General features: G+C 52.3%; 1 protein-coding gene across 1 annotated transcript in view; it reads right to left on the bottom strand.

Moving 5' to 3' along the window:
- The window catches only part of PRKAG2 (protein kinase AMP-activated non-catalytic subunit gamma 2), a 260,976-nt gene that overhangs the window by 37,108 nt on the left and 209,689 nt on the right, over nt 1-14,179 (bottom strand). Inside the window, 1 exon segment of the mRNA XM_043589972.1 lies at nt 2,849-2,955. Coding sequence (XP_043445907.1) covers nt 2,849-2,955 — 107 coding nt within the window.

Consider the following 14,179-nt stretch of genomic DNA (forward strand, 5'->3'; position numbering starts at 1 on the left):
AGCGTGTGCCACGGCCACCGGCTGGCAAATGGACACGGCGTGTCGGGGACGGAGCCTGCGTGCCTCCCCTTCCTCGGTCCACACCCGCGGTCTGGCGGCACTCCCGAGGAGGGAAGAAACGGCTCACTTTCCGGACACGCCCCGCGGTAGGCTGGCCCCAGCTGGGGGCACAGAGGTGGCAGGGACCGCTCCACCCGGGGCAGCCCCGGGACAGTGGGGACCGCCGGCCCCGAGCGGGCAGAGCTGCGGGCTGTCATTGTGGTCTCCACTGTGCCAGGACAGCGACGCCCGGATGCGGGTCCCCCGTTCACGCTAGCTCGAAGTGGGGATTCTGCAGAACCCAACCACGGGAACCCGGGCGGGCTTCTCAGAGACCGACAGTGGGGGCTGAACCCGCGTCCCAGACTGTTCTTTCCCCTCCCCTGGGGGCAGCCTTTCATTCATCTGAACCTTCTCCATGTGTCCATTCTGTCTCCCACGCCTGTCTGCGCCTAGGGGTTATGACTCTGATACTGTGTACCCTCAGAATAACATGGTCATGATACATGTATGATTCTGCAACTTGCTTTTTTTTTTTTAGTTAAAAATATATTCTTTTTTCGAAAGTTTATTTACTTATTTTGAGAGGGAGGGAGGGAGAGAGAGGTGGGTGGGAGGGCGGAGGGAGGGAGAGAGGTGGGAGGGGGAGGGGGGAAGAGGGGGAGAGGGAGGGAGGGAGGGAGAGAGAGAGAATATGAATCCTAAGCAGGCTCCACACCATCAGCACGGAGCCCCGTGCCGGGCTCAAACTCACGAACTGGGAAATCGGGACCTGAGCCGAAATCAAGACTCGGACACTTAACCGACTGAGCCACCCAAATGCCCCTTAAAAATATATTTCTGACAAACACTTTTTCCATTCTTCTTACTGGCTACATGGTGTTCTATGATACGCCCATCCCAGGATTTACTGCCCCCCCCCTCAGTGAGGAGACGTGGTTGTTTCTGGCACTCTCTCTTCTGGCCATCTCTCTACTATGTGCCCTGCTCCCGAGATGGATCGACGACTACTACTGCGATCTGTGTCTACAATACACTCTGCTCCGACCCTTCAAATGCTTGCTTAACTTTGCTCTCCCCGTGACAGCCCCCCCCCTTCCCCTGGTGACAAATTTTAGTTCCTTCAAAGCTGAGGGCCTCACAGGATTCGTGGCTTCCAGGGGATGATGCACACAGCTTCTATTAATTAGGAAGGTGATATCACTGGATCAGTGACCTCTGACAACCCACAAAACATCCCGTTTTTCAAGCATCGCTCACTCGGCTCAATTTTAAATTCAGGAGAAAGTCAACTCCTTGACAAGGGAAAAGCCGAGCAGGAGGGAAAGCAGATACAGGTCTTATCAGCCATCACTTACTTTTCTGTTGGTGGAAAACCCAGGGTCAGGGATGGGGTTCTTGGAAAAGTAACACGCCTTTTGGGGAGTGGGAACAAGGGGGAAGTGGGGTGATCTAGCAGCAGTTTATTTTGGGAACTGAGAATTCCCAGCTGTGTTCCTACTGAAATGTGCAGTTACAGCAGCAGAGACTGAGTTTCCTGAAGTTACTGTCTGCCGGGCTCCCTGGATGGTAGCGTAGCGGACGCCTCCCTGTCCTCGCCGTGTCAAAGAATCAGAGGGTCTTAGGGTTCAGAAGCAACCTTGAAGGTTACCTGGTCTGAAGCGAATACAGCTAAGTCACAGGATAGAAGATCAGGTTACAGAAATCAGCTGTAGTTCTAGATGATGACAAAAACACAGCTGGAAATGACATTACACAAGAACAAGCCGTTTTCATGTTCCTGAGTCCTGCGTAGCCCACGCTGAATGTGGATAAAGTGGCCACAAGACACCAGGTGTCGTCTGACGAGCCACAGGGACAAGTTGCTGGGAGGGACAACCAGGCTGTGGGAGGGACGAGAAGAGGCCCAGAGCGTGGGGCAGAGCCGGCCCCGTCTGGGCACATATCTCCCGGGATGGCCCCGGAAGAAGTGACAGAGGCTGGGGCACCTTCCCCCTACCTGAGCTCCGCGGGGGGGCCAGTTCACACCTTTGCCCACAACCTGCCTGGAAGGGCTTCTGCTTTCCCGAGTCCCCCCACTCCGGTCCCCTGGGAGCCCACCAATTCCTGGCTCGGTGGCTGCTTCTGGGAGCACAAGCGAAGACACTCCTTTGTAAAGCTTTATGCACAAATACGCACACTAGATACCTATGTGCGTATATACCTATCACATTGGATGTAATCTGATCATTACGTCGACTGTATTGTCCAGGACTTTTCACGCATGATTAGGTCACAAATGATTGGTACAAAATTAGCTGCGACAAGCACACTTTTAATACCAAAATGACCGGGTTCAAAATTTTTCTACTAAAAGAGATCAACAGAGCTCTCTCTCAAGAGATGATCTACCTTAGTCCTTTTTTTCTTAACCAGTATTATTTCAAATTAATTTATTGTACATTCTACTACGTAACTAAGAGAAAAGCTCGGGCTATCCTGAGGGAGGCATTAGTTTAATGGTTAATAGCTCAGGCTCTAACATGCGAGACAGACCCCGCCTCTTACCAGCTGTGTGGACTGAGTTATTGAATTCTAGAATCTATGGATTAAACTTTTCATTTAAGCTCTTTGACTCCAGAACGACCGCCCTTATCTGGAGGAAGAGAGCGGTTTATGGCACGTTCTTTCCACGGCTGCCACGGGGACCGAGAACGCGGACGACAGCGATGTGGGGGCACGACACACCACGTGCGGAGCGTGGGGTGTCGTCGGGCTTGTCCCCGAGGTGGAGGCGTGCCAGCCGTCCGTGCGAATGGTGCACACTTACTTGTAACGTTGTATCAAACACCACAAGCTTTGAACTGGTGGGAACGATGTCGTAACACTTGTGTGACCTCATGAAGCGCATGTAGACGCCACTCTCTGAGTCTTCTGCTGAAAAGGAAAGAAAAAAGGCAGACGTCAGTAGTGACAAAGGACTTCCTCATCAGCTGAAGAGTACGTATGAGAGACCTGCAGCTACCAGACTTCATGGAAACCGTGAGCGGTCTGCCGCCTAAGAGTGAGAAGGCAAAGACGTTCACTCGTGCTGATTCTTCCTGTTCAACACTGCTGGACGCCCTCACCGGTACGGAAAGGCAAGGAGAAAACCAAAGGCATACTGACGGCACAGGAGAAAGGAAAACTGTATCTGCAGACCGTATGATTTTTTTTTTACACAGAAAGTACCAAAGAATCTACAAAAAGTTCCCAGGCCTAGAAAAAAAAAAATGAGGTTAGCAAGGTCACGATACAGCGTTAACGAAAACAAACATGTAACTTACAAATACATAATCTACATAATTGCTCAGTGGAAACATGGATCTACACAGGGAGACAAAGCGCTGAAAACAGTAACTACGTGGACATGTACGCAGATTATTTAAATCTTCGTAAATGTTAATTGACAGTTGGTGAAAGGGACGGCAGTGATTCCTGGGGGGTTACGGCACATTCGTACCGTGGGGGGTACGGCGTATTTGTACGTGAACTGCCCGCCACCACCATCCAACCGATGATGCAGAAATCTGGGCTTCCTCCTTGTCCCGCCGCCTCCTCCACCCTCACCCATTTGTCACGACTCACTGCAGAGTTTACCACAAATGTCTCCTAATCCGTCCACGTCTCTCTACCTCCACGGCTGCTGGCCTGGCTCCGACAAACGCCCTAACTTCCTGACTGGTCTCTCTGCTTTTGATCTCGTTCTCTTCAACGGCTGCCCACACCGCGCCCAGAATGGATTCGGTCACGTCACCCCTCTGCTGAAAACACTTCAACGGCTTTCAGGGAAGACAAAATCCTTCAAGACCCGGCCTGAAAGACGCATCCCCTCCGGATCCCCGGCCTCGTCTGCCAAGTGCCTGCGCCCCAGTGTCCCCGCAGCTGCGAGGCCTTCTCTTAGTCCTTCCTAAATGCGACGCTCTCTCCTTCTACAGGAGCTTCAACCACCCTCTCCTCCGTCTTCGACACTCTGCCCATCTCTTCTTGGCCCCGTGAAATCCTCCCGCACTAGAGCTCAGCTCGAGGACACGACGGGGAAGTTGCGGAACCGGAATTTAGACCCGGATGCCTCTAGATTCCAAAGCTGTGATCCCAGCCGGGGTGATGGATCGCCCACCGCCCCCGCCTGCAGTGGCCTTGCTCCTAACCTGTCCTCACGGTTCAGCTCTAAGTAGAGACCTCCAAGAGACTTCTCTGACAACTTCGCTCAGCCCACACTGATCTGTACATTTGGGGAAGATTAAAACTACCTGGGGGGAAAAATTACTTTATTGTATTTAGGAATGAGCAAAAGAAGTGTTCAACAGCGTGACACTGAGCAAGTTCCTCGACTGTGGAAGGAGCCCTTGGTATTCTGGTATTTCCTACTATCGTAAACGCTCAGTATTTGCCGCCTGTTCGTGACAAACCACGTGAACACCCCCGAATCTCCGTGTTCACTCCTGACCCCTCTCCCAGGTACCATACTTCGTAATTCTACCATTCCCGTCACCTCCCGGCCAGCTCCCTCCTCCAGTATCTCCCCTCCTGCGCGTGGGATGGTCCGGCGTCTTGGTCTGGCGTTCGCGAGCCTCCGTGGTCCGGCTTCTCTGTTTTCCCGCCTCGCGTCCCCACGTCGGCAAGCGGCTCCCTGCCAAGTTCCCTGCCGGATTTAATCTCACTTTCTGGCTTGTGTGTTCTGTTTTAACTTCAACGTCTTTCTCTACTTTTCCTTGTCCCGCTTCAGCCCAGCCTCAGATGCCAAATTATCCACCAAACAGGTGAACGTTTGAGTGTTCACTACGGGCTAAGGATTTTTATATTGTACGCTAAGTGTTACAATCAATTACCTCCTTCAATTTATAGAATGACTCTGAGGGCAAACGCCTTAATTTCTTCGCTCTGCCCACGAGCCGACGGGAGGTGAGGAGGGGCTGAGGAACTGGCCTAGAGTCAGCACTTAGAAGTAACCACAGAGGGATCCAAATCCACGTCCGAGAGAGACTCCGACGCGTCTCAAGAGAACTCCGCAGTTTCAACTATGCACGCACGCACGCACGCACGTCCGACCGACGCCCGGGACGTGCTACGGTCCACACCCCGTGTCCCTGCTGAGACATAAAGATGAACAGCACAGGTGCAGTCTCTGCCCCCCATGCTCACACGCTGGTGGAGAAGGAGGGCACCTGGACAGACGCCGCGTGGCAGGAGAAACCCTGGACCGCGTGAGGTCACGCGGGCGCACAATCCCCCCAGGGCCACAAAGGCAAGGAAGTCTAACCACGTGCCCTTCTGAAGGCATACTGACGTCCACCTGGGTTTCTCATCAGCTGTCCCTTTACAGCTCGTTCTCGGCGATCCGTGCAGCCCGAATACTCTTCTCCTTCTGGGGCGCTCCCTCCTTCGAACGACCGGGATCTTACTCATCCACTGCCTTCGCTCATTCAGCGAGTCACTACCGCGTGCGGTCTCAGCGGGGGTTCTCCCGGAGCGGGTCAGTTCGGATTTGCACGAGGCTTCTCTCATGACCTCGGTCTCGGGGCTATGTGTTTTGGGCAGAAGACCGACCGCAAGGTAAGGCGCCGTCTCGCCCCACCGCATCAACGGCACCTGCCGTCGACACGACTTCCCACGTGGCTCGGTAGCGTCAGTCGGTTTCTCTCCGGCGGTGACTTTCTCCTCCTTCCGCGCGGCAGAAGTCTCGCGAGGAAGTCTGCACGCGCGGCCCACATTCAAAGGGTCAGGCGTTACGGGCCACCTCCTCGAGGGGAGGGCATCTACCTGAATTACTCAGGACTCTTCCGCACGGGACTATCTACCTGTCTGTATCAGCATGGATTCCTAAGGTTCATTTTATACTCTGACTTACAAACCTACACCGCGCGGGGAGGGGTGAGGAAGGCCGCGGGGCGCCCACCCTCCCCGCCGGCGGATCTGTGCGTGGCTGGGGAGCAGGCTCCGCGTCCAGACGGCCTCCCGCCCCGGCTCCGACGCCCCGCGGGTGCCCCCAGGACTTCCGTGCTCACGCACACGGCCTCCACGTCAGCGGGGAGTTTGTGGAGAGCTGGGCTGGCTGAGCTCTTTCTCCGTGCGTGCTGCCTCGGCCGGCGGTGGTGATGCGACGGCGGCTCCCCCGGTCCCTGCCCCAACACACACCAGCCTCCACGACAGGAGAGATGCATTTCTTCCGTCACCAGTGTCTTTCATCAGTATGGCGCTTCTGTGACGGTTCACGAGCCGGTAAGGCAACGACGAACAGACTGTTACCAGAAGTCCACGAGTTATTCAGCAGGCCCTAGTTTTTCTTCCCCCCAGGACGTCACAGGACATTCAGCCCTGGCTCGTCAGGCCTCTCGGCTGAGGGTTTTGAGGAGGACCTACAACATTTTAAAAATTTTTATGTATTTTTTAATTCAGTTTATTTATTTGAAAGCGTGAGTGCACGGATGAGTGAGCGGGGAAGGGGCAGAGAGAGGGGGAGAGAGAGAATCCCAAGCAGGCCCTACGCGGTCAGCACAGAGCCCGACACGGGGCTCGAACCCACAAACCGCGAGATCATGACCTGAGCTGAAGTCAAGAGTCGGACACGTAACCGGCTGAGTCACCCAGGGGCCCAAACGTTTTTTTTAAATGTGAGAAGCTTGGCCAAAGAAAGCAAGATGTTAAATACGTAAAGCACATTATGACAAAATTTGATCCTGTAATAAGGACAGATTATTACTGTTGCGATAAAACGGCATGAATAACAAAAGCGTTCGTAACTTAAGTTAGGAAAATCAAGCGAAATATTATAAAACGTCGTGGTTTCCCTCCACGGAGTGTAAACTTTCAGATTATCGGCAGCACCACTCGTATTATTTACGCTCTGATGAAGTCTCCAATCGCAAGTGAAGAAAGAAATGGGACGAAACAGAAAGTAAGAGGGATGTGGAATTAAAGTAAAAAGAAAAAAACCCCAAACCCAAGACCATTCAACGAGAACAGGTTGTCTGGAACGCGTGATTCAAGTTCTCGAGAACGCGAGGAGTTCGGACTCCCACTACTCAGCAGGGAGCCCGGGGTTACGACGGCATCGGTGTCCCATTCCTCATTCCTGGCCCTGCTGTTCCAGGTCGTCCCGGCACAGGACCAGAATTACGGAGCATCACACTGGCGCTTGGGCTACTGGGTTTGGAAGGACCCCTCCTCCGAGGACGCGCTGACCTACCGCTGGCCGAGCGGCTGCTGAAGGGGACTACTGGGAAGCAGAAACTGGGGTGAGGGGTTCGATTTCTGAAGATTAAGGAAAGAATTCGAAGAACACAGCAACTAAGTGTAAACGCGACCACACACACGCGGGGTGGGAAAGCGTGAAAGCCAGCATTTCCTAGGGCAGGTCCGACTCCGTCCCCCCTGACAAGCCCTCACTACCTCACGACACACTACACGTCGTCGCACAGCACAGGGTCTCCGCCACCTGACCCCATTCCCCCCTCCCGGCCTCCTCTCCGACCACACCCTCTGGGAATCGTCCACTCTCAGGCCGGACTGACACTTCCCTTCCAAAGGATTCTGTGAAGTGTGGGAAGTTCAGCCCGGGGAATGCGCTCCTTGGGTTCCCGCCTCCGCTCTGCGCATGCTGTCCTGTGTTCTGGAAGCGCGCTCTGCCGTCCCGTTTCTGGCCCACTGAAATCCCACCTGCCTTCTGGCAGCTGAATAGTGGCTCCCCAAAATCTGTGCCCAGCTGGAACATCAGAACGAGACTTTGTATTTGGAGTCAGGGTCTCTGCGAGTGAAATTACAGCAAGGAACGGGAGATGAGACCGGCCTAGATTAGGTTGGGCCCTAAATCCAAAGACCAATGACCTACAAACCACAGAAGACGAGACACAGGCGGAGGCGGCCACGGGAGGACGAGGCAGGGGCTGAGTCATGCAGCCACGGGCCAAGGGCCGCCAAGGACTGGGGGCGACCCCTAGAAGCTAGGAGAGTCGAGGACAATCACCTTGAATGAAGTTCTATCGTTCTAAGCTGCTATGTTTGTGACGGGGGCCTCAGAAAACTAACGTGGCTTCAAAGTTCAGTTCAAGGACCCGGAACACCTTCCGTGAAGCCTTCAGGTCGGAAGTAATTGCTCCTTTTAACATTCCCATTAGTGCTCTGTGAGCAATTAGCTTCTGGAGTCGTGGTACGCCTTGTACTAAAGTTACAGGTCTGCTTTCCTTTTAGACGGTAGCTTTGTGAGACACCGGACAGGCCTCCAGCAAGTTCCCAGGAGGTGTCAGGACAGGCTCGCACCTGCCGAATGGCAGAAAGACTCATGAGTAAAATGCGGAGGACAAAGTATGAGTCCAGGATTACTGTATTGCCTATCTATCCTTTGAGACAGAGACAGACACAGAGAGACAGAGCAGGGGAGGGTCAGAGAGAGAGGGAGACACAGAATCCGAAGCAGGCTCCAGGCTCTGAGCTGTCAGCACAGGGCCGGATCCGTAACTGGACCCCATGAACCATGAGATCATGACCTGAGCTAAAGTCGGACGCTTAACTGACTGAGCCACCCAGGCGCCCCCCAAAGCACTCCAGTTTAAAAGAATGCTGGTGAATCTAGATTTAATGATCAGTAAAGAAACTTTACTTATACACCTTTGTAAGACTGAAGACTTGAAAAGGGATGTTTTTGTCACGAAATGATGCATTTGTGGAAGCGCCCCATGTCATTTTTTTTAAAGTGTAACAGCATTGGGGCGCCTGGGTGGCGTAGTCGGTTAAGCGTCCGACTTCAGCCAGGTCATGATCTCGCGGTCCGGGAGTTCGCGCCCCGCGTCAGGCTCTGGGCTGATGGCTCAGAGCCTGGAGCCTGTTTCTGATTCTGTGTCTCCCTCTCTCTCTGCCCCTCCTCCGTTCATGCTCTGTCTCTCTCTGTCCCCCAAAAAATAAATAAACGTTGAAAAAAAAATAAAGTGTAACAGCATTAATCTAAAGCTTGAAAAGTGGTTGCAAGCATATTTTATATTGAAACTATTTTCTAATTCCACTGGACAAAACAAAAAGTAACTGAATTGAGCAAAACTGCAGAAGACGTTAAAATGTCCACGTTATTATACACGGATTTTAAAACCCTGAAAATACAGCAAAACAACTTGACAAATTCACATTTCAGAGATAACTTCTAGAGTCATAAATTACTTTTTATAACACCGATTTACGTGGAATTTTAATTTAGAAAGACTGTAAAAACTGAATTCTAAGATGCTGTGATGCTCTGGCATTTCTAGCCTTAACGGTACAAAGACGAAAAGGACAGACTGTCACTGATAATTAGTCTAAGAAAGGCGAGACTCCCACAGAAGGAGAGCGAGACGAAGGGGCAGGTGGAAGGTGCTGGAAGTCTGGCTGGGAGTGGCTCGCAGACGGCTCAGTGGTGGGGATGGGAGAGAAGGGAGCAGCGGCCGGCTTCGGCGACGCAGCGACTCCCTAACCGTGTTGAGGCAGGACGCCTTCTGCCCGCTCGGGGCCAGACGTGTCGGGAGACCATTCGGACTCTGCAGACAGCAGGTCAGGGGACGCAATTAAAGCCTGTACGGAGGGCGAGTGCTCCCTTCCGTGTGCTGTCCTAACTAAATCAGCCCCTGGCGTCCTCCTCGGCAGACGAAAACCGCGAGCCAGTCCCAGGGTTGTCTTAACAGAGCCGTAGGGGCTGGGGGCCTACAGGACCGATGGAAGGGGGGGCCCCTCACAGGGATGGTGGCCTGTCCTTGGGGGCAGGCTTTTCAAGCTGCCGTCGGGCAACCCCGGGGAAGAGGCTCTGCTAGGCCACGGCCGGCAACACGCACACCTGACTCCAGGCCACATCCCGCCTCCTTCATTCGCCACGACCGAACACCGCACCTTGGGTGACATCACGGGTCACGGTCATAGATCCAAACCACATCTCAAAGAGCTAAGTGTGCACGGATGAAGGCATTTTGAAACAAACATCACGTGTCACCCCGAACTTCACTGAAAAACCCTCTAAACAAAAAGCCCGACTCCTTATCTCCAATCCCCACGAATTTTTTTAAAATATATTTTTCATTTTTTTTTAATGTTTATTGAATTTTAAGAGATATATAGAGAGAGACAGAGCATGGGCAGGGGAGAGACAGAAAGAGGGAAACACGGAACCCGAAGCAGGTTCCAGGCTCTGAGCTGTCAGCACAGAGCCCAACACGGGGCTCGAACTCATGAACCGTGAGATCATGACCTGAGCCAAAGTCAGACGCCCAACCCACTGAGCCACCCAGGTGCCCCTCCAATCCCCACGATTTTAACTTAATATACAGACCTTGCATTCTAATTCCACTAAAGATCAATGTTAGTTTTCCTTTTAATTTGTTAAATGTTTATTTTTGAAAGAGAGAGAGATAGAGGGAGGGAGAGACAGAGAGAGAGGGAGACAGAGAATCTGAATCAAGCTCTGCGCTGTCAGCACAAAGCCTGATGTGGGACTCGAACTCACGAACCATGAGATCAAGACCTGAGCCGAAGTCAGATACTCAACCAACTGAGCCACCTAGGTGCCCCAATGTTAGAGGGTTTTTTTTTTTTTTTGTATTTTTCATCTTTTTAATGTAAAAAATTAAAAAAAAAATTAATGTTTATTTTTGAGACAGAGAGAGAGAGAGAGAGAAAGGGGGGGGGGCAGAGAGAGAGGGAGACAGAGAATCCAAAGCAGGCCTCCAGACTCTGAGGTGTCAGCACAGAGCACGATGCGGGGCTCAAACTCACAGGCTGTTGAGAGCATGACCTGAGCCCAAGTTGGACACATAACTGACTGAGCCACCCAGATGCCCCTAAAAAAATTTTTTTTAATGTTTATTTATTTTTGAGAGAGAGAAGGATTGCGAGTGGGGGAGGAGCAGAGAGGGAGAGACACAGAATCCAAAACAGGTTCCAGGCTCTGAGCTCTCAGCCCAAAGCCCGATGTGGGGCTCAAACTCATAAACCGTGAGATCGTGGCCTGTGCTGAAGTCTGATGCTTAACCCACAGCCACCCAGGTGCCCCAATATGTTAGTTAAAAAAAAAATTTTTTTTATCCTTTATTCTACATTTTGAAACACAAGTTTACCTAATACATACGGTATCTTTTATTTTTTTAGAAGACCATTGAAAATAGTTGAGCAAGAAATGGGAACGAGCAAGTTGAAGTATACGGGAAAGACCACACTCATGTAAGTTTCCCTAAAGTGCTTAGAAACGCAAATATTAACAAAGCCAAAGCTTAAATATAATTTTACAGGTATGAGGTTTACCCACTCTATCGGTAAAGTTCTTTTCCAAGAAGTAGGGTCCTGTTTTTGTTACGAGGCGGTAAAATAAATGAAGTGCATTCGATTTGTTCTCTCCATGCTTTCTGCATTTGGGATCGAGCGAGCCAGAGGTGAGTACCTCTGCGGAGGGAACTGCATCAGCTCTGCTAGGCAAGGGCGGTCAAAGACTTGGCAGGAAGAAGTGTGGGTAGGTTAAAGGCACGCCGGCTCCCCAGCGAGTGCAAAACGGGCTGCAATAAATGCCCAAGAGATGTCACAAATGTCACAAACAACGCCGTGACCTTGAAACTGTATGGGATTTCCCCCCCATTTCAAAATGGCTTCATGTTTAATCTTGGGAACCACATGACTGAAGCATCCACCCTCCCCTACGTTCCCTCGTTCTCAGGACACAGATTATTAACCTGAAGCGACGGGGAGGACCGAGGTTAGTTCACAGAGGTCCAGTCCCAAGCACCGACGGGTGGGCAGGGTGGAGACCGCCCTGACGCCCTACGCCAGGAAGCACTTCACTGCTGCCCGGCAGCTTCTGTCAAGTATGTTCCCAGCAATTTAAAGGCATTTCCTTCTCTCTCTCTAGCTTACTAAGGATTTTGTTAAAGGCACATATTTATCAATTGCTATTTCAGTGTCTACTGAGATGACCAGAGGGTTTTCTCCTTTAACCTGCTGACATTAATTCCTTAGCCATTTCTTAAGAAGCTGCGGTTTTCTTGCATTTCCAGGACAGCACCCAGCGTGGTCACCGTGCAGCGCGTGGCTCCTTTTGCTGATGCTTACGCAGGGGTTCTGCCCGTATTTTCAAGGCCAGGCTAATCATCGGGTTTCTTCCGTGCCATCAGCTGGTCTGGGTGTCAGGATGAAGCTAGCTTCACGGAATGTGCGTGGAAGCTGCCACCTTTTTCTATGCCCTAAAACCACGTGAGTAACTTACACAGTATTTGTTCCTTGAAGGTTTTACAGAGTGCACCCACTGACAGGCGGAGCACTGGCCCTCTTTTGCAGGGGCAGGGGAAGGAAGGCTTAGGACTTTTTTTTTTAAGCTTATTTATTTATTTTGAGAGAGAGAGAGACAGCGTGAGTGGGGGAGGGGTAGGGAGAGGGAGAGGGAGAGGGAGGGAGGGAGGAATTGGAGAGAGAATCCCAAACAGGCTCTGCACTGTCAGCACACAGCCCGAAGCGGGGCTCAAACCCACTAACTGTGAGATCATGATCTGAGCCGAAACCGAAGAGTCAGATGCTTAAGTGACTGAGCCACCCAGGTGCCTCGACTTTATTTATTTTGAGAAAGAGAGAGAGGGCACACACGAGCGGGGGAGACGCAAAGAGGGAGGGAGAGAATCCGAAGCAGGCTCGATGCTGTCAGCACGGAGCCCACGTGGGCTCACAAACCATGCGATCACGTCCTGAGCCGCGATCAAGAGTCAGATGCTTAATGGACAGCCACCCAGGCACCCCAAGGCTGAGGACTTTTAATTCCTTTTTTTAAGAAACAGCTTTATTGAGCTATAATTCACATCTATAGATAGAGTTCACCTATTTAAAGTGTATGATTCAACTATAACTACTTTTAAATTTCTTTTATGATGACTGAAACGAGTTTTTTTAAATTTATTGATATAATTTGGTCTACTCAGGTTTCTTTTAAATGCTATTTCCTAAATCTTCGCATTCACAATTTAGAGATCCCCCCCCCACCCCTTATTTCTAAAGCTTTGCATTGTCACTCATGACATTCTTGAACACATCTGACAAAGGTTTACCCCCTTTTTTGGTCTTTTCCCAGAACTAAGTTTTTGGTTTTCTTGAGCATGACTACCTTTTGTGTTCATTTTCACTGACTGCTGTCATTTCAGTAGGACTTTACGAGGGAAAGGAGACAAATGAACGTGTTCAGCAAGTCATGTGGAGTCACAGCATGGCGGCCAGCCCAGTCGGGTGGGCAGAGACCGGGAGTCCCCCCGCAGTGGGCCATTCGGGCAGGACGCTGCTCGCGCTGACCCGTCCCCCTCGGCCACGGCTTAGGCGCTTGTCCACGGTGCGCGCACGCCCCTGGGTCCGGCAGTACGGCGGGTCCTCCTACAGCGGGCTGTGGCGCATTGTCTGCAGATGGGGCGCGAACAGGAGACCCCTTTACGGGGCCCCCGGGCTCCTCCCCCGGGGACTGCAGGTCCCAGCGGGACGGGGTGTGGAAGCCAGAACGGGACAGAGCTAGACCAAATCCAGGTTAGAACTGTCACCACCTTGGGTGTGACCTCGGGCAGGCACCCGCATTTCTCCACTTGTCACGCGGGGATAACGCTATCTCCTTGCAGGGTGGCTCGGAGGGAATGGGGACAGTCCGACCCCCGGTCCCCAATGCTGCCGACCGGCCAGCACGGGCAGCGCTCACATCAAGTCCGCCAGCACACGTGCTTAACCACTGGTGACTGCGACCCCGAAAGTCCCCCTCGGCTGCCTCGTGGGCCCTCCTCGGGCCGTCACCTCAGCCGTACCTGTGGGCACTGTCCTGCCCGGCAGGGGAGGAAGCAAATGCTATACTCCTGTCACTTAATCCACATATAATCCTATTAGCTGGAGGCTGCTAGTCTGTCCCAGTTACGGATGAAACTGACGCTCGAAATAACTGGCCTGAGGTCTCACGGCGACTACGTGGAAGGAACGGGACTCCAAGCCGGCTCTGCCCCCGTGCTCTCAGGGACTATGACACGAAGGACATGTGCAACTCAAGGGGGGTGGGGCACACATACACTCCAAAGCTCGAGAGGTCCGTGTGGCAGGTGAGAGCCAAACACAGGGTATAAATGCAGACGTGTGTGTTCCCGAGGAGGTCCTCACGGAACAGGTG

Source organism: Prionailurus bengalensis, chromosome A2, assembly GCF_016509475.1.
Source record: "Prionailurus bengalensis isolate Pbe53 chromosome A2, Fcat_Pben_1.1_paternal_pri, whole genome shotgun sequence".
Taxonomy (NCBI): Eukaryota; Metazoa; Chordata; class Mammalia; order Carnivora; family Felidae; genus Prionailurus; species Prionailurus bengalensis.